This window comes from Salvelinus fontinalis, chromosome 19, assembly GCF_029448725.1.
Source record: "Salvelinus fontinalis isolate EN_2023a chromosome 19, ASM2944872v1, whole genome shotgun sequence".
NCBI classification, from domain to species: domain Eukaryota; kingdom Metazoa; phylum Chordata; class Actinopteri; order Salmoniformes; family Salmonidae; genus Salvelinus; species Salvelinus fontinalis.
Genome location: NC_074683.1, coordinates 43822157 through 43844486, shown reverse-complemented (window position 1 = coordinate 43844486; position 22330 = coordinate 43822157). Strand labels below are relative to the sequence as shown.

General features: G+C 43.0%; 2 protein-coding genes across 5 annotated transcripts in view; one reads left to right on the top strand and one right to left on the bottom strand.

Moving 5' to 3' along the window:
• The window catches only part of LOC129816791 (amyloid-beta A4 protein-like), a 29136-nt gene extending 21723 nt beyond the window's left edge, over positions 1–7413 (top strand). The window contains exons 10-17 of the mRNA XM_055871683.1: positions 2403–2531; positions 2689–2788; positions 2977–3044; positions 3253–3397; positions 3559–3612; positions 3759–3850; positions 4079–4225; positions 4299–7413. Coding sequence (XP_055727658.1) covers positions 2403–2531; positions 2689–2788; positions 2977–3044; positions 3253–3397; positions 3559–3612; positions 3759–3850; positions 4079–4225; positions 4299–4400 — 837 coding nt within the window. The 3' untranslated portion in view covers positions 4401–7413. The remainder of the gene's footprint in view (positions 1–2402; positions 2532–2688; positions 2789–2976; positions 3045–3252; positions 3398–3558; positions 3613–3758; positions 3851–4078; positions 4226–4298) is intronic.
• A 67-nt stretch (positions 7414–7480) lies between these two features.
• LOC129816792 (GA-binding protein alpha chain-like) lies at positions 7481–16490 on the bottom strand. 4 transcript variants are annotated; one of them, XM_055871684.1, is made up of 10 exons: positions 16115–16490; positions 14435–14537; positions 14157–14301; positions 13841–13925; positions 13463–13690; positions 13058–13252; positions 10848–10904; positions 10421–10549; positions 10082–10274; positions 7481–8245 (listed from the first exon to the last, which is right to left on the bottom strand). In XM_055871684.1, the coding sequence occupies exons 2-10, from the start codon at positions 14509–14511 to the stop codon at positions 8035–8037; spliced, it is 1320 nt and encodes a 439-aa protein (XP_055727659.1). In that variant the 5' UTR covers positions 14512–14537; positions 16115–16490; the 3' UTR covers positions 7481–8034. The 4 variants fall into 4 exon arrangements, with proteins under 4 accessions (XP_055727659.1, XP_055727660.1, XP_055727661.1 ...); XM_055871685.1 differs by having other exon boundaries at positions 14435–14532; XM_055871686.1 differs by lacking the exon at positions 16115–16490 and adding an exon at positions 14999–15553.
• Between the last annotated feature and the right edge of the window lie 5840 nt (positions 16491–22330).

Genomic DNA, 22330 nt, shown 5'->3' with positions numbered 1-22330 from the left:
GTGCACAAATTTGTGTTTCATCCCTGTTAGTGATCATTTCTCCTTTGCCAAGATAATCCATCCACCTGACAGGTGTGGCATAGTAAGAAGCTGATTAAACAGCGTGATCATTACACAGGTGCACGCTGTGCTGGGGACAAAAAAATTACCTCTCAAAAATGTGCAGTTTTGTCACACAGCATAATGCCACAGATGTCTCAAGTTTTGAGGGAGCATGCAATTGGCATGCTGACTGCAGAAATGTCCAACAGAGCTGTTGCCAGAGAATTGAATGTTAATTTCTCTACCATAAGCCACCTCCAAGGTTGTTTTAGAGAATTTGGTAGTACATCCAACCGGCTTCACATCCGCAGACCACATATATGGCGTTGTGTGGGCGAGCTGTTTGCTGATGTCAAGTTGTGAATAGTGTCCCATGGGGTTATGGTATGGACAGGCATAACCTACAGACAATGAACACAATTGGATTTTATCAAGATGGTGTCAAGATCCATTGTCATGCCATCCGCCGCCATCATCTCATGTTTCAGCATCTGTACACAATTCCTGGAAGCTGAAAATGTCCCAGCACCTGTTGCTGACAGGTGTATAAAATCGAGCACACAACCATGCAATCTCTGTAGACAAACATTGGCAGTGGTCTGGCCCGTACTGAAGAGCTCAGTGCCTTTCAACGTGGCACCGTCATAGGATGCCACCTTTCCAACAAGTCAGTTCGTCAAATTTCTGCCCTGCTAGAGCTGCCCCAGTCAACTGTAAGTGCTGTTATTGTGAAGTGAAATGTCTAGGAGCAACAACGGCTCAGCCTAGAAGTGGTAGGTCACACAAGCTCACAGAACAGGACTGACGAGGGCTGAAGCGAGTAAAAGGGGTCTGTCCTCGGTTGCAACACTCATTACTGAGTTCAAAACTGCCTCTGGAAGCAATCTCAGCACAATAACTGTTTGTCTGGAGCTTCTGCTTCTGCCCATAAGAGTAGCCGCACACAAGCCTAAGATCACCATGCGCAATGCCAAGCGTCGACTAGTGTGGTGTAATGCCTGCTTCCATTGGACTCTGGAGCAGTGGAAACGCGTTCTCTGGAGTGATGAATCACGCTTCACCTTCTGGCAGTCTAACGGATGAATCTGGGTTTGGCGGATGCCAGGAGAATGTTACCTGACACAAAGCAGAGAACCAACTGTAAAGTTTGGTGGAGAAGGAATAATGGTCTGGGCCTGTTTTTCATGGTTCGGGCTAGGCCCCAAAGTTCAAGTGAAGGGTAATCTTAACTCTACAGAATTCAATGACATTCTAGACAATTCTATGCTTCCAAATTTGTGGCAACAGTTTGGGGAAGGCCCTTGGGGAAGGCCCTTGGGTCACCTCTTCACTGTTGACGTTGAGACTGGTGTTTTGCGGGTACTAGTTAATGAAGCTGCCACTTGAGAACTTGTGAGACGTCTGTTTCTCAAACTAGACACTCTAATGTACTTGTCCTCTTGCTCACTACTCTTTTTATTCTGGGTCGAGCTGTTCTGTGAAGGGAGTAGTACACAGCCTTGTACAAGATCTTCAGTTTCTTGGCAATTTCTCGCATGGAATAGCCTTAATTTCTCAGAACAAGAATAGACAGACAAGTTTCAGAAGAAAGTTCTTTGTTTCTGGCCATTTTGAGCTTGTAATCGAACAGACAAATGCTGATGCTCCAGATACTCAACTAGTCTAGAGAAGGCCAGTTTTATTGCTTCTTTAATCAGAACAACAATTTTCAGCTATGCTAAAATAATTGCAAAAGGCTTGTCTAATGATCAATTAGCCTTTTAAAATGATAAACTTTGATTAGCTAACAAAATATGCCATTGGAACACAGGAGTGATGGTTGCTGATAATGGGCCTCTGTACGCCTCTGTAGATATTCCACAAAAATTCAGCCGTTTCCAGCTACAATAGTCATTTACAACATTAACAATGTCTATACTGTATTTCTGATCAATTTGACGTTATTTTAATGGACAAAAATTGTGCTTTTCTTTCAAAAACAAGGACATTTCTAAGTGACCCTAAACTTTTGAACGGTAGTGTGTGTATAATATATATATATATATATAGATACTGTATATAGATATACATATTGTCTATATATATATATATCTATATCTATCCCTAACCATGTATAATGTACACAGATACTCACTCATTACATACTGTACATATTTTCTCACTGTGGATACCCACTGACCAGTCATTCTCACTATAATCAAACACATCCTCACTTGTACACACACGTTGTCCACATCAATACCTCTTATTTCTCTCTTTCTGTCTTCTGTCTTCCTTCCTTCTCTCACTTTCTCTCTTGCTCTCTCCGTCATTTCACTTTCTTCTCCTCCATCCCCTTCTCCCCACCCTCTCCCCCTTAGCCTCGTCAGGTGCTGGGCCTTTTGAAGAAGTATGTACGTGCAGAGCAGAAGGACAGACAACACACCCTGAAACACTACGAACACGTCCGCATGGTCGACCCCAAGAAGGCTGCTCAGATCCGACCCCAGGTACCCCCACTCCCCCCAACCACTATAATACACTACACTACCCATAAGCCCCTATGCTCACCCTTCAACCTACTATAATACACTACACTACATTCAGCCCATTCATTCACTCTGTGTCCCGTGTAACTCCTTTGACCTCAGCACTTCTGACTTCCAGGTGATGACCCACCTGCGTGTGATTGACGAGAGGATGAACCAATCCCTGGGGCTGCTCTTCAAAGTGCCCAGCATGGCCAACAAAATCCAAGACCAAGTTTGTGAGTGTCCGCCCTACTCCTACCCATATACTGCAGTTTCATGTTATTATTCAGTCCATACACAGTGTAATACTATTTTGTGTTGTTACAGAGATAATGTACCTACTATACCTTTTCCTTTCTGGCTTGTTCATTCTGTCTCCTTTTCCTTCTATTTTCCCCTTCTGTCTCTGTCTCTGTGTGTGTAGCGATCCTGATGCAGAGGGTTCAGTCAGAGTTGTCTCAGCAAGTCTCATCTCTGCAGAGTGATGAGAGGGTGAGTTTTACACACAGGCATGCACACTCTCATTCATAAAAATGTTACAATCTCTCCTATCTCACACACACCAGGGCTGGGACCAATTCAAATGGAAGGCAGTCAATTCAGGAAGTGATTTTAATAAAAAAAATCTAAAATATAACTGTTATTGAAGTTTACTTGACACACACACTGAAAGTCAGTCATGTGTATCCTGTGTTTGCAGACTGATGTCAGGGTGAGCTATGGGAACGATGCCCTGATGCCTGACCAGGCCTACAGCTCTGCCCCTCTGGACCCTGGCATGGGCCTGGACAGACTCGGCTTCATCCACCCAGAGAGTTTCAACCAACCCAACACCGACAACCATGGTAACACACTAACACATCACAACACACTAACACAACCAGCCTAACACACAGCCTAGAAAACCACGGAAATACACACACAGAACAGTTGTTTCGTGCATTATTTATTAAATTGGTCATGCTCTAAAGCTTTTTGTCAGTGAGTGTTTCCTCTGTTAAAACAGTTGAGCTTGTTGACGCTCGTCCAGTTCCAGATAGAGGTCTGCCCACTCGGCCTGGTAAGTGTGTGTGTGTTCCTATAGTATGTGTATGATTTGTGTTTATGCTGTATGGGTATGTTTGCGGTTTCGGTTGTGTTTGTCTCTTTGATTATGTGTGTATGTTTGTATGGTGTATGATGCTCTCTCTCTCTGTGTGTGTTGAGTCTCTGCTCTGAGGCCTGAGGAGTTCCCTGAGGTGCGGATGGAGAAAGGAGAGCGGCAAAGCGCCAGCTATGAAGTGCTTCATCAAAAATTGGTACGGAAACATTCAGTACCTATACACTGGTACATGTTCGTACATGTATACATCACAAACTGGCTCAGTAGTTCGCATGTTTATGATAGAAACGGGAACATTTCTATAATGGCTTATCTGTGCATTGGAGACTTGAAAACACAGTTCTCATCACAGTCTATACCTGCAGAAACACTCAACAAATACTCACCATATCCAGTTGACAGGTGTTGTGTTGATTATTACTAGGTATTCTTTGCTGAGGATGTTGGCTCCAACAAGGGTGCCATCATTGGGCTGATGGTGGGTGGGGTTGTCATAGCGACAGTCATCGTCATCACTCTGATCATGCTGAGGAAGAAGCAGTACACCTCCATCCATCACGGAGTCATCGAGGTAAGACAGAGTGTGTGTGTTTGCGTGCGTGTGTATTCTGTACCTGTGTGTTAACCTGGTGTGTGTGTTGCAGGTGGATGCTGCAGTGACCCCAGAGGAGCGACACCTGTCCAAGATGCAGCAGAACGGTTATGAGAACCCCACCTACAAGTTCTTCGAACAGATGCAGAACTAAGGAGCTACTCTTTGATCCCTCACTGACCCTGAACCCTCCTTAACCCCTCACACCTAGGCCCCGTTGCATATTGGTCCCTAAACCCTTCTCCTAGCTCCTACTCTTATTTTCAATGGATCTTAAAGGACTTGATAGGTGAAACCAGTATGACTGAAGCTCCACGTAAATCTATTGGGTTAGAAAGAGCCGTGGTCATATTACTTATAGCCACCCAGGGGTAGTGAAGGCCAAGGGGCTAGGAGCCAAAATGGAACCAAGCCACACACTCTCCATCCCTTCCTCGTAGAGTGCAGCACATCAACATCCATAGCTGCCATTAGTCAGACAAGGGTATCCTTCTTCACCTACACATTTTTAGCCAATCACAGATGAGATCCCGTAGCGTTTGTACAGAATAGAGAAACACATTGATTTATCTGTCCATGTATCTGTGGGTTGGTTGGCCCTCCCCCATAGTACAGCACTCACATCTCTAAGAGGGCTAAACAGAGGCCTCATATACACCTGTAATCTTCCTCGCTCTGAAGCACTCTCCTCTCCCCCTCCATCTCTCCAACGCATTCCTCTCCCACTGCTTCTCTCAGATGACGGCTGTGCTGTTTTTGGTGATGACATAACAGCTCTTAGTGCTAGCGAAGGGAGGATGGGCTCAGTCTACCCTGAGCTCCTCTCTGCAGGATTATATCACAAGAGTTTCAGGTTTGTTTTTCAGGTAAAACATATATACAAAAAATATATATATATGTCATCAGAAATATGTAAATGAATAAATAGCGAATGTTTTTATTTTGTGCAAAATGTATTGAAACAAGGCAGAAAAAAGCTCTAACTATATGTAGTGCATGGTGATATTGATGACGGATATACATAGAGAACCTGGCTCCTGTCGTGGGGACTGGGCCTCGTGCACTTAGCAGGATAGAACATTTTAGTGTCTTCTTTGATCTTGTGATATGAAGGGAAAAAAAGTATTTTGAATCTGTTTTTTGTTGTCACGGAGACATGCTTTAAATAGAATCTGTGTTCTCCTTTGTTTTCTCCCCCCCATGCCTCATTCGGTCTTAGCTGCATGGGCTGAATGCTCTATGTGTAATATAATATGAAGTGTAATAGTATCTGAAAGGAAGTTGAATGTGTTACTGTTTGCGTTCTATGCACTCATTTAGAGTCAGATTATTTACTGGTATTACTGCTCTGTTTATCGGCATTCCCTGTCTGTTAACTGATATTCCATGTCCATAGAATTGTGTTTCAGCTCCATTCCTCATTTTATTCCAGAAATCTCAGTATTTCACCCTATCTTTCCAATTCCTATATCATCTGTGAATATCTATGAATATAATTTATGGAAACAGAAATAATTAATATTTTTCTCAGGCTTTCACTCTTTTTCTATCTTTCTTTCCCTCTCTGTCCCATAGACCCCCCCCCCCAACAGACCTGCTCCCCATCCCTTCTCTATCACTCCCTCTCTCTGTCCCATAGACCCCCCCCCACATCCCTTCTCTCACTCCCTCTCTCTGTCTCATAGACCCCCCAACAGCCCTGCTCCCCATCCCCTCTCTCTGTCCCATAGACCCCCCAACAGCCCTGCTCCCCATCCCTTCACTATCACTCCCGCTCTCTGTCCCATAGACCCCCCAACAGCCCTGCTCTCCATCCCTTCACTATCACTCCCGCTCTCTGTCCCATAGACCCCCCAACAGCCCTGCTCTCCATCCCTTCACTATCACTCCCTCTCTCTTTGTGCTGTGTCGGCACTTTGGAGTTGGTGTGTAAGAGAGAATTAGATTAAGTTGATAGAGGGGGCGGGGATTGAGTGTGATAAAGTCACCTTTCCTATCATCACTCTTGCACACACACATTCCCTCCAGTGTTTGATACATGTACAGTGTACCTATGTGTTTCATGGTGGATATCCCACTTTTTGCTTGTCTGTCATCTCTCATTCTCAGACCTCCTGGTTTTAAAAGCAGAGGCTAAAGAAATACTGACCTCAGACCAGTTTATTGATGGTTTAATTGATCTCCGACCAATGCGTGCGAAGCTAAAAACAGGGACCTGGGCCCAGATTCACAAAACTCGTATTGTGCAAAAACTTCAGGAAAATAACCTCCTAAGTGCAATTCCTCAACAATCTTATTTTCTTACAAACATCTCATATTCTTGCCCTTTAAAAAACAAAGATGTCTAGCTAGCCATGGCAACCGTGTTAACATATTCCTTACTGAAAATACTGTTCTAAAACATGTTCTTGGATTTAAAATAATCACTACTGAAACTTTCAGATGAAGGTTGAGTGAATTAAATATGTTCAATTGCTTTCATGAGCTTTTTCTCTCACTGCCCTGAGTTTAAGACAAGGGTTTAGCTATATCTTGAAATTAACAACATTATTTTCAAGAATCTAATTTAAAAATTCTCAATGCAAAACATAAGAAATAGTGCAATTTCCCCCCACAATAACCTTTGAGGAATAGCAACTTAATTTTCTTCTTAAATCTATAGTTAAGAATACATTTAAGGTTTTGTGAATATGGGCCCTGATATGAAGGGCACAACGTCAATGTTTAGATCGGATGTCATTGTCTGTTAAGTAGTGTTTGTTACATTTCTATCTGCAACATTCAGAATGTTTCACCTCACTGAACACACCCCAGATCTGGGATCAGTATTTAGAGGCAGTAGTAGAGACCAGTAGTAGAGACCCTCCCAAAATTAAGTCAAACTACAGCCTCCAATAGACATGAATGTGACATTCATATTGTGAAATTATTCCACAGATCTACACACACACAAACTGAATCAGGTAATTGTGTTGTCAAGGATACTCATGCTATCTTTCATTTGTTAATTCTGACTTTCGTTGTACCTTTACAAAGCTTTCTACACACACCCCATCAATAAAAAAAATGTAATGTACATACAGATCTCTGTTCATGACAGAGCTTGACTCCTGTGTGAATGACAAGTGTTTTATATAGGAGGAACAATAAAACATTTGAACACGTTATCATGGCGCAAAAGAGTGTGTTTGTGCATACACATTACATTGGAGCAATGTTACACTGAGTCCTTAGGAAAAAACTTGAAACTTTATTCCCCCTGGAGGACAGAAAATGTCCAGCTCATCAGGGAAAAAGACACTCAAAATAAAATAGAAAACAGATCATTTATAAATGGAAAATATGAAAATACACTGTCCTTGTGGCTATCAAAAACATGGAGAACCGGTATATACAATGGAAACGATACCAAGCTACAAGATAAAGGAAGAAAAAAAATATGCAAAGCTCATATTTCAAACACAGACACTTCTTCACTCAAACGCTCATGCGCACACACACACACACACACTGAGGCACACTAACGCTCATGCACACACACAATATCCATAGACACTCCCGCCCTGGTTAAAATAAAATAAGAAAACAACCTCCCCATCCTGCCTCAGCCCCATCTCCAATCAAACCCTAAGGAGTAGGATGAAGTTGCCCATAGACACTGTTTTAAGGTCAGTTTATCATTTCCACCTTCTAATGGTTAAGCTTAGGGCTGGTCATAGTAGTCTGATCCTAGATCTGTGCCTATGGGCAACTTCTACCCTTATCAAAGAGCCCCAGGCTCCTCCCCCTCAGCTGTCCTGTGCGGAGGCGTACACAGTGGTGATGGGCTGGCCAATTCCATGCAACTGAATGCGGGCCAGCTTCTTCTGCTCACACTCAGTCACCAGGTTGTTGAGCTCAGCAGCACTGTAGCCAATCAGAGTCCTCAGGTCACACACAAACTTGTAGACAAAACGCTTGCCCTGCACCTTGCTGATCATGTCCCCGTCATAGTAATACCTGAGAAAATAATCAGATGAAGTATCCTTTTACACTCATACCTGTATAGGGGTTGAAAATGGCAGATTTGTGCACCTAAATTGGAATGCAGTGGCTGTACACTAACATGCTATAAAATGGCCAGAGCCCAGGCTCTCCGTTTCACAGCGCTGTATGGCTTTTGACTGACAGCTGTTCTGAACTTGAGCACTGCACGCGACAAGAAGTTGCCCACATCCCTCCCGCTAATTGGGCAACTTTTGCAAATGTTTTGTTATTGGAGTGAGAAATGCTGTGAAGAAGACTCAATGTATTTTGAAAGATGAGATGTTGATTATAATAAATACCGCTGTGATGCCATAGAAGCAATCCAAACCATCCAAATGTACACTACACATTTCCATATCATAATTCAAAAGGCACTTGCACACCTGAGCTATGTTTTTTGCAGGTGCATGGTAACAGTTGAATAAGATGAGGAAAAAAGAAGAAACCTGCACACTGCTCTTGATAGTATCACTGATCTTTAATAAGCTTACGTATCGGCCTCACAGCCTTCGTCAGAGCTTAGGAGTTTTTTTTATTTATTAGCACACTTATGTAGACATAGCTCCACCCACATCCGTTCCATGCATCGAATGGGGTTGAGTCGAGGGAAAATACGTGTTACAAAATATAACAATGTGCATTTCAGAAATATTCTAATAAAGTGTTTACATAAAACATGTTTGTAAAACCACGTGGTCCTCATTGTGGTTTTACAGACGTGTTTATGTAAACACTATTCGAATATTTATGAAATGCACATTGTTATATTTGGTGGATGGAGCAGATGTGGGTTGAGCCATGTCTACATAAGGGTGCTAATTCTTATTTTTTCTTCTCACATCTCCATAAAACACTCATGTCATTTACAGTGTCAACGTTTATGACCACTATATTCAAGGTACAAGATGACATGGCGTCATAACCTGGGTTGTTCTGAACAGAATATATCAGTCTATTTTTAAGATAATTTGTTGTGGAACACACACCTGAATCTTTCTATGCGTACCAAAACATCTCTGAATTGCCTTGTGAAAGCCTAACACTAAGACTGGATTTTATAACTTAGCTAGTCATGTTGGCAAAAGAACAAGCTTTCAAATGATGGCCTCCTGACCCAGATTGCGATTTCAATGGGCCGTTTTTGGATTGTGTAAACAGTAATTGTGTGATGGGGATACAGGGTTGTGTTCCAAACAAAACAACTACAAGTGTGCTTGCTCTAGTTCCTCAACGGCACAGCTAGGAGAGCTCAAAAAAAGCATATTATAGTTCAATACATTTTTTCATAAAAGTGCATTGAAATTACTTAGGAATTGTGCACTTTGGAGAAGTGTGTGGCCACTTAGACACCGGTTAGTTCTCTCAAACCTTTGTAATTTGTTTTCTTCTTATGTTGCACCTTCCACACATTTTACAGGAATATCCTAATCATGTGACTGAATGTATTCACAGTATGTTCATATTTAGCTATCAACAAATGCGGTGAAAAGTACAGTAAATGTAAAATGGCCAAAAAGTTTACAGTGTAATGTTTGAATTCAGTCTTGTGTCAGGTTAACTGTTGTTTACGCACATTTGGTCTAATCATTTTCCCATAACCTCCAAACTGTTCCCTTTCAATTGCTACCATGCTTATGCATATGAATTTTATATTTCTTCTGTAAGAAACCTTTCAATTTAGCCCTATCATAGGCCAAAGGGCTCAAATGAAACAAGACAAGAGAGTTCAAGATATAAGATAAGAAATTGAATTTATGCAACGGAAATTTAAGAACGGGAAATGGGAAGAAAACAGGCCGATTGACATACCTGAGTGCTCGGCTGAGTTTCTCGTAGTTCATGGTCGGCTTGTTCTTGCGGTGGCCCCATTTCTGGGCCACCAGTTCAGGCTGGTTGAGTTTGAACTCCCCCTCCTCTCCCACCCAGGATATACAGTCTCTAGCATCCTTATCAGTCAACAGCTCCAACAGGAACTGCCACAGCTGGATCTGACCATTGTTACCTGCAAGGACAGGTGACAGGACGTTTGTATGTGTGTGTGTGTGTGTGTGTACATCCACATCAGATTTGAGCACATACACCATTAAGGCACTCAGAAAAAACATCAATACTTATGCTCTTCAGGTGCACGCACACATGTATGCGTACCTGTGCGGTTGCCAGGTGAGCTGCGTTCCTCTCCTCCGGAGATGCGGGGTGTTTTGGGGCCGCGGCTCTGCTTCAGCACCTTGATGGTGGTGTGCGAGGTCGGCACAGCGGCCGGGATGATCTGGACCTCTGGTGGCGGAGACAGAAGGTTCAAACACTCAAAAACATACATGATTAAGTTAGACACTGATCTATGGTAAGTTTGGTGTTCCTAATTAAAAGCGCACACCCAGAGAAAATGATTTAATGTAGTGGTGCTGACTAACGGGGAATAAACTGTAAACTATTTAAAAAAAACACCAATGTTTCGTAATATATTACCTCCCGGTAATTGATTGGGTAAAAACAACAACTCACACAGAGGAAAGATAGTGTGGTAGGTGCATTCAGGGTGACAGTGAGTCAGAGAGGGAGGAAATAAACGTACGTTGGTCAATGGTGACTGTGGCCTCCTGGCCAGACTGGTCCTGACTGGCCAACACATCTGTAAAGAACAGGGACAGATACAGTATGAGCTAAAACCAACTTCAATTAACATGCTTGCCCAGGCTCTCAATCCCCTTGTCCTAGCCTCTATCCCTTCAGAATTTTCAGATCTGAACACACTGGGAACAAACTGGTTGAATCAATGTTTCCACATCATTTCAATGAAATCAACATGGAATAGACTCCCTGTAGCCGATGTGAGTAAAACCAGACGGATTAACAATACGAACTCTCAAGAGCATGCTCTGACCAGTTGGCTAGTGTCTTACCTGACATTTTCAACCTCTCCCTTACCCAGTCTGTAATACCTACACGTTTCAAGCAGACAACCATAGTCCTTGTGCCCCATAGCACTCTCAAAGCATTTCATGGTTACAGATGTAAGGCTGGTCGTGGCTCACATCAACACCATCATCCCGGACACCCTCGACCCACTCCAATTCGCATACCGCCCCGACAGATCCACAGATGGTGCAATCTCTATTGCAATCCACACTGCCCTTTCCCACCTGGACAAAAGGAACACCTATGTGAGAATGATGTGTCCTCCAAGCTCATCACTAAGCTACGGACTGAACACCTCCCTCTGCAACTGGATCCTGGACTTCCTGACAGGCCGCCCCCAGGTAGTGAGTGTAGGCAACAACACATCCGCCACGCTGACCCTCAATGCAGGGTCCCCTCAGCGGTGCGTGCTTAGTCCCTTCTTGTACTCCCTGATCACCCACGACTGCGTGGCCGCGCACAACTCCAACACAACCATTACGTTTACTGACGACACGATGGTGGTATGCCTGATCACCGACAACGATGAGACAGCCTATAGGGAGGTCAGAAACCTAGCATTGTGATGCGTGATCAAGACAAATTAGCTGATTGTGAACTACATGTAACAGAGGGCCAAGCACGCCCCCATTCACGTTGACGGGGCTGTAGTGGAGCGGTTGAGAGCTTCAAGTTCCTCTGTGTCAACATCACTAAGGCCCTATCATGATCCAAACACACCATAACAGTTGTGAAGAGGGCATGACAACGCATCTTCCCCTTCAGGAGGCTGAAAAGATTTCGCATGGGCCCTCAAATCATCAAAAAGTTATACAGCTTCCCCATCGAGAGCATCCTAACTGGCTGCATCCCTGCCTGGTATGGCAACTGCTTGGCATCTGACCAGAAGGTGCTACAGAGGGTAGTGTGTAGGGCCCAGTACATCACTGGGGCCGATCTCCCTGTCATCCAGGACCTCTATACCAGGCGGTTTCAGAGGAAGGCCCTAAAAAAATGGTCTAAGACTCCAGCCACCCAAGTCATAGACTGTTCTCTCTGCTACCGCACGGCAAGCGTTACCGGAGCGCCAAGTCTAGGACCCAAAGGCTCCTGACCAGCTTCCATCCCCAAGCAATATGACTGCTGAAAAGCTAATTAAATGGATACCCTGACTATTTGCATTGATACCCTTTTTTGGGGGGCACTGACTCTACACTTACAATCCAACACACACTACATATGCTCACACACAGGCACAGACACGCATATTGACACCACACACACATTTTCACACACACTGCTGTTCTGTTTATTATCTATCCTGATAGCCTAGTCACTTTTACCCCTACCTATATGTACCTCAATTACCTTGTATTCCTGCATTGACTCTGTACTGGTACTCCTTGTATATAGCCTCGTTATAGTTATTTTACTGTGTTACTATTTCCTTTTTGATTGTGCTATTTTTTTTTGTCATTTTTAACTCTGCATTGTTGGGAAAGGGCTCGTAAGTAAGCATTTCACAGTAAAGTCTACACCTGTTGTATTTCGTGCATGTGACGGCAGGTAGCCAAGTGGTTACAGCGTTGGGCCAGTAACCGAAAGGTTGCTAGATCGAATCCCCGAGCTGACAAGGTAAAAATCTGTTGTTCTGCCCCAGAACAAGGCAGTTTACCCACTGTTCCTAGGCCATCACTGTAAATAAGAATTTGTTATTAACTGACTTACCTAGTTAAATAAAAATTAATAAATGTGATGAATACAATTTTAAGTGATGTCTGTTCTCAGTGGGAAGGGACCAAGCATGTGTAAACAATATGGTTATTATGGCTCTACTTAGGCTAGCCCTTAACCCTAACACACTAACTCAGTGACGCAGACACTCACACTTGCGAAGCAGCTCCAGGTGGCTCCAGAGGATCTCTCCACTGGGGACCCTCTGCAGGAACTCGTCCTGGGTGAAGGTGCAGAGATCGCGACCCGGGATGTGAATCCCTCCCACCTCCATCTCGTCAATGCTGAACTCCTTCATCACCCACACTGCCCAGTGGATCACCTGGTCTGCCGTCCACTGTACTGGGTCTGAGAGGAGAGACACATTACAAGACTGTGACGATGTGGACTACAGCTTTTTTGTCTGTTAAAAATGTCAAGGCAACGGCAGCAAACTGGCCTCACTTTGTACAATAGTGTGTAACTGCCTGATTAATTATGTTTTTGTGTTTCAGAGTGTGCGTGTATCTGTGTTGTGTCTTATTCATGTGTATGTGTTTCAGTGTGTGTACTCATCACCGTAGGGTATCCCCAGGCGGACCTGCTCCTTGCGGTAGCCCTCCAGTGCGGCGGCCCAGCGGGTCACCTGCTCTGATGTGTCGTCTGACAGGGAGGAGCGCTCCACTGCGATCAGCTGGCCCTCCTCCTCCATCAAGGTGCCTTCTTCCCCTGCTGCATCTGGGTCGATCACCACCTCCACCGTCTCCACCGGCTTCACGATCTCCAGGATGTTCAGCTTTTCCTCGCCTGGATGAAAGGATGCGGGGGGTGAGTGGAGGTTAGAGTGTGATTCAATACTATCGACAGTCTAATTGTTATGGTGCAACATTTGTGTGCGTCTATAGTTTGGGTGCCTGGGTTTTGATAAAGTCTTAGTGCAGAGTCTTATGTGTGTACCTGGCTTGGTGATGATCTGTAGGCTGAGTTGCACTGTGCCATCGGTCTTCACTCCCTGATCAAAGAGGCTGTGGTCTGGATGTAGCTGGAAAGACAGAAAGAAAGTGGACAGGAGAGAGAGAAAAGGACAGATTAATAAGAGAGGAGGGAGCAAATGGGAGGGTCAGAAAGGGAGATCAAAATAAATTAGATAATGCTAAACACATTTCTCCATCAAATGATAAAACTCTAGAACACATGAGACTCTCCATTAGTATCAGGTCTGATCAGGTTGGACAGATATTTCAACCCCTTAAATACAGGCCTCTATCAGTACCTGGATGTCCTGTAGACAGATCTCATATCCGTCCAATGGCATCTGGATACGGGGCTCCAGGAGCTTCTTCAGGTTACCGATTGGCTCATTGATGTCGATGTCCTGTTGGATCAGATCGGCTGATGTGATGGTCTGCTCCTCAACCCTGAAAAACACAACACAACCACACAGACAAAAACACACAAATAGTAACGTTAAGTCATCAGTAGTAGGGAGGGAGCTGGGTTTGAATTGACGGGCTTATGGGTGCCTTTTCACATTGTAAATATATCACACACCCCTCCTCCAGACACTCCTGTTTCTCCTGTCCATCGATCTCGATCTCTATCATCTCCTCGGTCTCGCTTTTAGACATCGCTGTACACCAAGATTAAACCTATTCTGAGGAAAAGACAGTAAGTATCAATCAACATTTAGATTACAATAATTATTTTCAGATGTTATGTTAAAAACACATACAATGGCTTCACATCAGATATCATCAATTATAAACCAGGTCATTTGAGCCCTGGATGCTGATTGGTATATTTAAGCAATAAGGCCCTAGGGGAGGTGGTATATGGCCAGTATACCATATGGCCAATATACCACAGCTACGGGCTGTTCATGGTCACAACGCAACATGGAGTGCCTAGATACAGCCCTTAGCTGCGGTATTTTGGTCATATATCACAAACCGGGAGGTGCCTTATTGCTATTATGAAACATGTTACCAACGTAATTAGAAGAGTAAAAAAATAAAATGTTTGTCATACCCGTGGTATATTGTTTCATATACAATTAAAATAACATTGAGGAATAGCAACAAAATTGTCACTTTAGTCAAACATTTAGTGAATTACCTTGAATGCATTTCATGAAAAGTGGCATTTCATAAAAAAATAACATCTACAAGGTTCATGACCAGTGACTGGCAGTTCTGATGAATAGAGTTCATCGGTTTCTCATTGGGCGACAGAGAGTTGTGTGCGCTTAAGTACTAACTCCAGGGCGAGGCCTCTCCAACGCATAGGCCTTGCGGTGGGCCATTAGTTTATAAATCATGACATAAACTTGATACATTTAACGCCCTTGAAAGCAAACACTTCGTGTATATATATATATATATATCAGTACGAATGCACACTATACGCGTAGCATAGCTCTACAATGTTGTAGCAATACAAAGCTCACTAGCCAGCATATTTGTCAGCGATGTTACGTGGAGGGGTGAGGCAAGCGCCAAACCGGGGTTGGGTCTCGTGTGAAATACGCAATTGATACTGACTGTAAAAAAAGTATTCACTAAAATAACTGATTTAAATGTCGATGAAAATATACTATGAAACTTATAATCTGGAAAACTTTGAAACGGAAATGAGAGAAACGGAAACAAAACAGCAAAGGGGCAAATGCAAAGAAGCCGGAAATCCTGGCTAAGTTTACAGTGTTGTCTAGACTTCCGAGAGCGGTGAGGGGAAAATTCCGGAGTAATTTGCTCGATTATAAATTTATATTTAGCTAGCTATAACAATAAGAAAGCTTATTTATATTTGGCTAGCGGTATAACGTATCAACACGGCGAACAACTGGACCGCGCAAGCTGTCGTTGGCATTAGCTAGCACTATACCTAGCTAGCTAACGTTAATAGCAAACGTGTCGAAAGTTGGATTTGGGATTTGAGGTACATCGTAGGCAAGTCATTTTAGAAATATATTTTGTAGTTGTGAAGTCGTCTGAAAACTATTCATTTCAGTAGTATTTAGGATTTGATGTTATTGTTTTTAGTTAGGTTAATACATCCACCATGGCATGTGGCATAACGTTAGCGGATCAACAAGCTAACGTTAGTTAGTACCTAGCAAACATAGTTTGATACAAAAAGCGGGAAGACCGATGAGGCATAGTGAAAGGAGATACACTTCCTGTCATATGTTATGGATTTCATATCTAAATTAAAAATAGTTAATACTCATACCTCTTCAAATGTACACTCCACGATAGTGGACTTGCTATGAGTCGATGTAGGATAACAAGCTAGCTAGCCTTCACTCAAATCGAATTCATGCAAGTTTTTGGTCAACGAGGGGGCGGGGACAAGCTTGCCTTTTAGACAGACCAGCGTTTACTCTTGTAAGCAAATACATCATGATATGTGTGAATTTGGTTGTAATTAATTATGTGTATGTATGTGATGTTTGAAAGCAAGCATAATTATTGATTTTTAGCATTTAACCCACTTGGAACAACAGGCTGTTGTAAATAAGAACAGTCGCTGTATGCTTGCATTTATGTATTGAAATATACCAGCCATCCTTATTCCACAATGTCCCTCCCATAGATATCCTAGTAAATTCTAAATTTGAATATGTTATTAATAAAATCCCTAAACAAACATGTAAAGTGAATGAGTTCTTATTACAGAAGGATGTTATTCATTTCAAAGTATTATCTAGTATACACTTGCACTTGACCCCCCCCCTTTCTAGATCTGACTTTGCTGATACATGTAACTACTTTATTGAGGAAAAGTGTACTTACTATGCCTGTGATATGTTATCTTAAGATGAATGCACTAACTGTAAGTCGCTCTGAATAAGAGTGTCTGCTAAATGACTAAAATGTAATTATCTAAGTAGTATCCTTATGCTGCAGTGCCTGTTCACAATGAATACATATTGTATGTAATGTTGATATATCTAGTCACCAAGAATACTAATCTTGTACCAGTAAGTGACATCTGCATAATGCTCAGACACCTCAAACATGCCCACTCCAGAAATAACCCTACCAGTAGACATTTCCCAAGGGAAGAAATCATTTGATGGGGTGTACGGTAAGCAAGGAGTGGGTGGTAGGCAATAGACTGATTTCAGACTGGGCAACACAGACTGGGCAACACATAGCCATGATCAAATCAAATTGTATTTGTCACGTGCTGAATACAACAGGTAGACCTTACAGTGAAATGCAACAGGTAGACCTTACAGTGAAATGCTTACTTATAAGCCCAACTTCTTAAGGATCCGCCCCCTTTTTTTCCTTCAATTTTTGCCTAAATTGACTCAAATCTAACTGCCTGTAGCTCAGGCCCTGAAGCAAGGATTTGCATATTATTTATACCATTTGAAAGGAAAAACTCTTGGAAGTTTGTGGAAATGTGAAAGGAATGTAGGAGAATATAACAGAATAGATCTGGTAAAAGATAATTCAAAGAAAAAACGAACTGTTCTTTAGAATTTTTTTTTTACCATCATCTTTGAAATGCAAGAGAAAGGCCGTAATGTATTATTCCAGCCCAGTTGCAATTTAGATTTTGGCCACTAGATGGCAGCATTGTATGTGCAAAGTTTTAGACTGATCCAATGAACCATTGTATTTCTGTTAAAAATGTAGTATCAAAACTGCCCAAATGTGCCTAATTTGTTTATTAATAACTTTTCATGTTCAAAATTGTGCACTCCCCTTAAACAATAGCATGGTATTCTTTCACTAAATAGCTACTGTAAATTGGACAGTGCAGTAAGATTAACAATAATTTAAGCTTTCTGCCAATATCAGATATGTCTATTAGAGGTCGACCGATTAATCGGAATGGCCGATTAATTAGGGCCGATTTCAAGTTTTCATAACAATCGGAAATCTGTATTTTTGGACACCGATTTGTCCGATATTTAACTAGGCAAGTCAGTTAAGAACACATTCTTATTTTCAATGACGGCCTAGGAACGGTAGGTTAACTGCCTTGTTCAGGGGCAGAATGACAGATTTTTACCTTGTCAGCTCGGGGATTCAATCTTGCAACCTTACAGTTAACTAGTCCAACGCTCTAACTACCTGATTACATTGCACTCTACGAGGAGACTGCCTGTTACGCGAATGCAGTAAGAAGCCAAGGTAAGTTGCTAGCTAGCATTAAACTTATCTTATAAAAAACAATCAATCAATCATAATCACTAGTTAACTACACATGGTATATATACACTTTCGACACTGTCAATCACCATATTCTTATCGGCAGACTCAGTTGCCTTGGTTTTTCTGATGACTGCCTTGCCTGGTTCACCAACTACTTTGCAGACAGAGTTCAGTGTGTCAAATCGGAGGGCATGTTGTCTGGTCCTCTGGCAGTCTCTGTGGGGGTACCACAGGGTTCAATTCTCTGGCCGACTCTTTTCTCTGTTTATATCAATGATGTTGCTCTTGCTGCGGGCGATTCCCTGATCCAGCTCTACGCAGACGACACCATCCTGTATACTTCGGGCCCTTCCTTGGACACTGTGCTATCTAACCTCCAAACAAGCTTCAATGCCATACAACACTCCTTCCGTGGCCTCCAACTGCTCTTAAACGTTAGTAAAAACCAAATGCATGCTTTTCAACCGTTCGCTGCCTGCACACGCCCTCCCGACTAGCATAACCACCCTGGATGTTTCCGACCTAGAATATGTGGACATCTATAAATACCTAGGTGTCTGGCTAGACTGTAAACTCTCCTTCCAGACTCATATTAAACATCTCCAATCCAAAATCAAATCTAGAATCGGCTTTCTATTTCGCAACAAAGCCTCCTTCACTCACGCCGCCACACTTACCCTAGTAAAACTGACTATCCTACCGATCCTCGACTTCGGCGATGTCATCTACAAAATAGCTTTCAATACTCTACTCAGCAAACTAGATGCAGTTTATCATAGTGCCATCCGTTTTGTTACTTAAACACCTTATACCACCCACCACTGCGACCTGTATGCTCTAGTCGGCTGGCCCTCGCTACATATTCGTTGCCAGACCCACTGGCTCAAGGTCATCTATAAGTCCATGCTAGGTAAAGCTCCGCCTTATCTCAGTTCACTGGTCATGATAACAACACCGACCCGTAGCACGCGCTCCAGCAGGTATATCTCACTGATCATCCCCAAAGCCAACACCTCATTTGGCCGCCTTTCCTTACAGTTCTCTGCTGCCAGTGACTGGAACGAATTACAAAAATCGCTGAAGTTGGAGACTTTTATTTCCCTCACCAACTTTAAACATCTGCTATCTGAGCAGCTAACCGATCGCTGCAGCTTTACATAGTCCATCTGTAAATAGCCCACCCAATTTACCTGCCTCATCCCCATACTGTTTTTATTTATTTACTTTTCTGCTCTTTTGCACACCAGTATCTCTACTTGCACATGATCATCTGATGTTTTATCACTCCAGTGTTAATCTGCTAAATTGTAATTATTCGGTCCTATGGCCTATTTATTGCCTACCTCCTTATGCCTTTTGCACACAATGTATATAGACCTATTGGCAGTCAGGCTACCTCTGGCGAGCACATGGAGGGCTGTGCGGCCCCACAAAGAAATGCCACCCCACACCATGACTGACCCATCGCCAAACCGGTCATGCTGGAGGATGTTGCAGGCAGCAGAACGTTCTCCACGGTGTCTCCAGACTCTGTCACGTCTGTCACATGTGCTCAGTGTGAACCTGCTTTCATCTGTGAAGAGCACAGGGCGCCAGTGGCGAATTTGCCAATCTTGGTGTTCTCTGGCAAATGCCAAACGTCCTGCACGGTGTTGGGCTGTAAGCACAACCCCCACCTGTGGACGTCGGGCCCTCATACCACCCTCATGGAGTCTGTTTCTGACCGTTTGAGCAGACACATGCACATTTGTGGCCTGCTGGAGGTCATTTTGCAGGGCGCTGGCAGTGCACCTCCTTGCACAAAGGCGGAGGTAGCGGTCCTGCTGCTGGGTTGTTGCCCTCCTACGGCCTCCTCCACGTCTCCTGATGTACTGGCCTGTCTCCTGGTAGCGCCTCCATGCTCTGGACACTACGCTGACAGACACAGCAAACCTTTTTGCCACAGCTCGCATTGATGTGCCATCCTGGATGAACTGCACTACCTGAGCCACTTGTGTGGGTTGTAGACTCCGTCTCATGCTACCACTAGAGTGAGAGCACCGCCAGCATTCAAAAGTGACCAAAACATCAGCCAGGAAGCATAGGAACTGAGAAGTGGTCTGTGATCACCACCTGCAGAATCACTCCTTTTTTGGGGGTGTCTTGCTAATTGCCTATAATTTCCACCTTTTGTCTATTCCATTTGCACAACAGCATGTGAAATTTATTGTCAATCAGTGTTACTTCCTAAGTGAACAGTTTGATTTCACAGAAGTGTGATTGACTTGGAGTTACAATGTGTTGTTTAAGTGTTCCCTTTATTTTTTTGAGCAGTGTATTTTTAAACCTGCATATTTAGTTAATATTGCCTGTTAACCTGGCTCGTTGCGACCTCTGTGAAGACTATTTCTTCCTAACAAAGACAGCCAACTTCGCCAAACGGCGGATGATTTAACAAAATCGCATTTGCGAAAAAAGCACATTCGTTGCACCAATGTACCTAACCATAAACATCAATGCCTTTCTTCAAATCAATATACAGAAGTATATATTTTTAAACCTGCATATTTTGCTAAAAGAAATCCAGGTTAGCAGGCAATATTAACCAGGTGAAATTGTGTTACTTTTCTTGCGTTCATTGCACGCAGAGTCAGGGTATATGCAACAGTTTGGGCCGCCTGATTTGCCAGAATTTTATGTAATTATGAAATAACATTAAAGGTTGTGCAATGTAACAGGAATATTTAGATTTATGGATGCCACCCGTTAGATAAAATGCGGAACAGTTCCGTATTTCACTGAAAGAATAAACGTCTTGTTTTCGAGATGATAGTTTCCAGATTCGACCATATTAATGACCTAAGGCTCGTATTTCTGTGTGTTATTATGTTATAACTAAGTCTATGATTTGATAGAGCAGTCTGACTGAGCGATGGTAGGCAGCAGCAGGCTCGTAAGCATTCATTCAAACAGCACTTTCGTGTGTTTTGCCAGCAGCTCGTCGCTGTGCTTCAAGCATTGAGCTGTTTATGACTTCAAGCCTATCAACTCCCGAGATTAGGCTGGTGTAACCAATGTGAAATGGCTAGCTAGTTAGCGGGGTGCGCGCTAATAGCGTTTCAAACGTCACTCGCTCTGAGACTTGGAGTGGTTGTTCCCCTTGCTCTGCAAGGGCCGCGGCTTTTGTGGAGCGATGGGTAACAATGCTTCGAGGGAGTCTGTTGTCGATGTGTTCCTAGTTCGAGCCCAGGTAGGGGCGAGGAGAGGGACGGAAGCTATACTGTTACACTGGCAATACTAAAGTGCCTATAAGAACATCCAATAGTCAAAGGTATATGGAATACAAATCGTATAGAGAGAAATTGTCCTATAATTCCTATAATAACTACAACCTAAAACTTCTTACCTGGGAATATTGAAGACTCCTGTTAAAAGGAACCACCAGCTTTCATATGTTCTCATGTTCTGAGCAACGAACTTAAACGTTAGCTTTTTTACATGGCACATATTGCACTTTACTTTCTTCTCCAACACTTTGTTTTTGCATTATTTAAACCAAATTGAACATGTTTCATTTTATTTGAGGCTAAATTGATTTTATTGATGTATTATATTAAGTAAAAATAAGTGTTCATTCAGTATTGTTGTAATTGTCATTATTACAAATACATTTTCTTTTTTAATCGGACGATTAATCGGTATCGGCTTTTTTTGGTCCTCCAATTATCGGTATCGGCGTTGAAAAATCATAATCGGTCGACCTCTAATGTCTATGTCCTGGGAAATGTTCTTGTTACTTACAACCTCACGTTAGCTCAACCGTCCCGTGGAAGGAACACCGATCCTGAAGAAACAATGCCGTTTTAAGAAAATACAAAAAAAAGTAAGAGATAGAAAAAACGAATAATTAAAGAGCAGCAGTAAATAACAATAGCGGGGCTATATACAGGGGGTACTGGTACAGAGTCAATGTGCCGGGGCACTGGTGTCAAGGTAATTGTGGTAAATAGGTACATGCAGGTAGGTTTATTAATGTGACTATGCGTAGATAATAACAGAGTAGTAGCAGTGTATGGGGTGGGGGGGGCTAAGTCCAAGAGGCTGTTTAGACGCCTCTTGGACCTAGACTTGGCGCTCCGGTACCACTTGCTGTGCGGTAGCAGAGAGAACAGTCTATGACTAGGGTGGCTGGAGTCTTTGAGAATTTGTAGGGCCTTCCTCTGACACCGCCTGGTATAGAGGTCCTGGATGGCAGGAAGCTTGGCCCCAGTGATGTACTGGGCCGTACGCACTACCC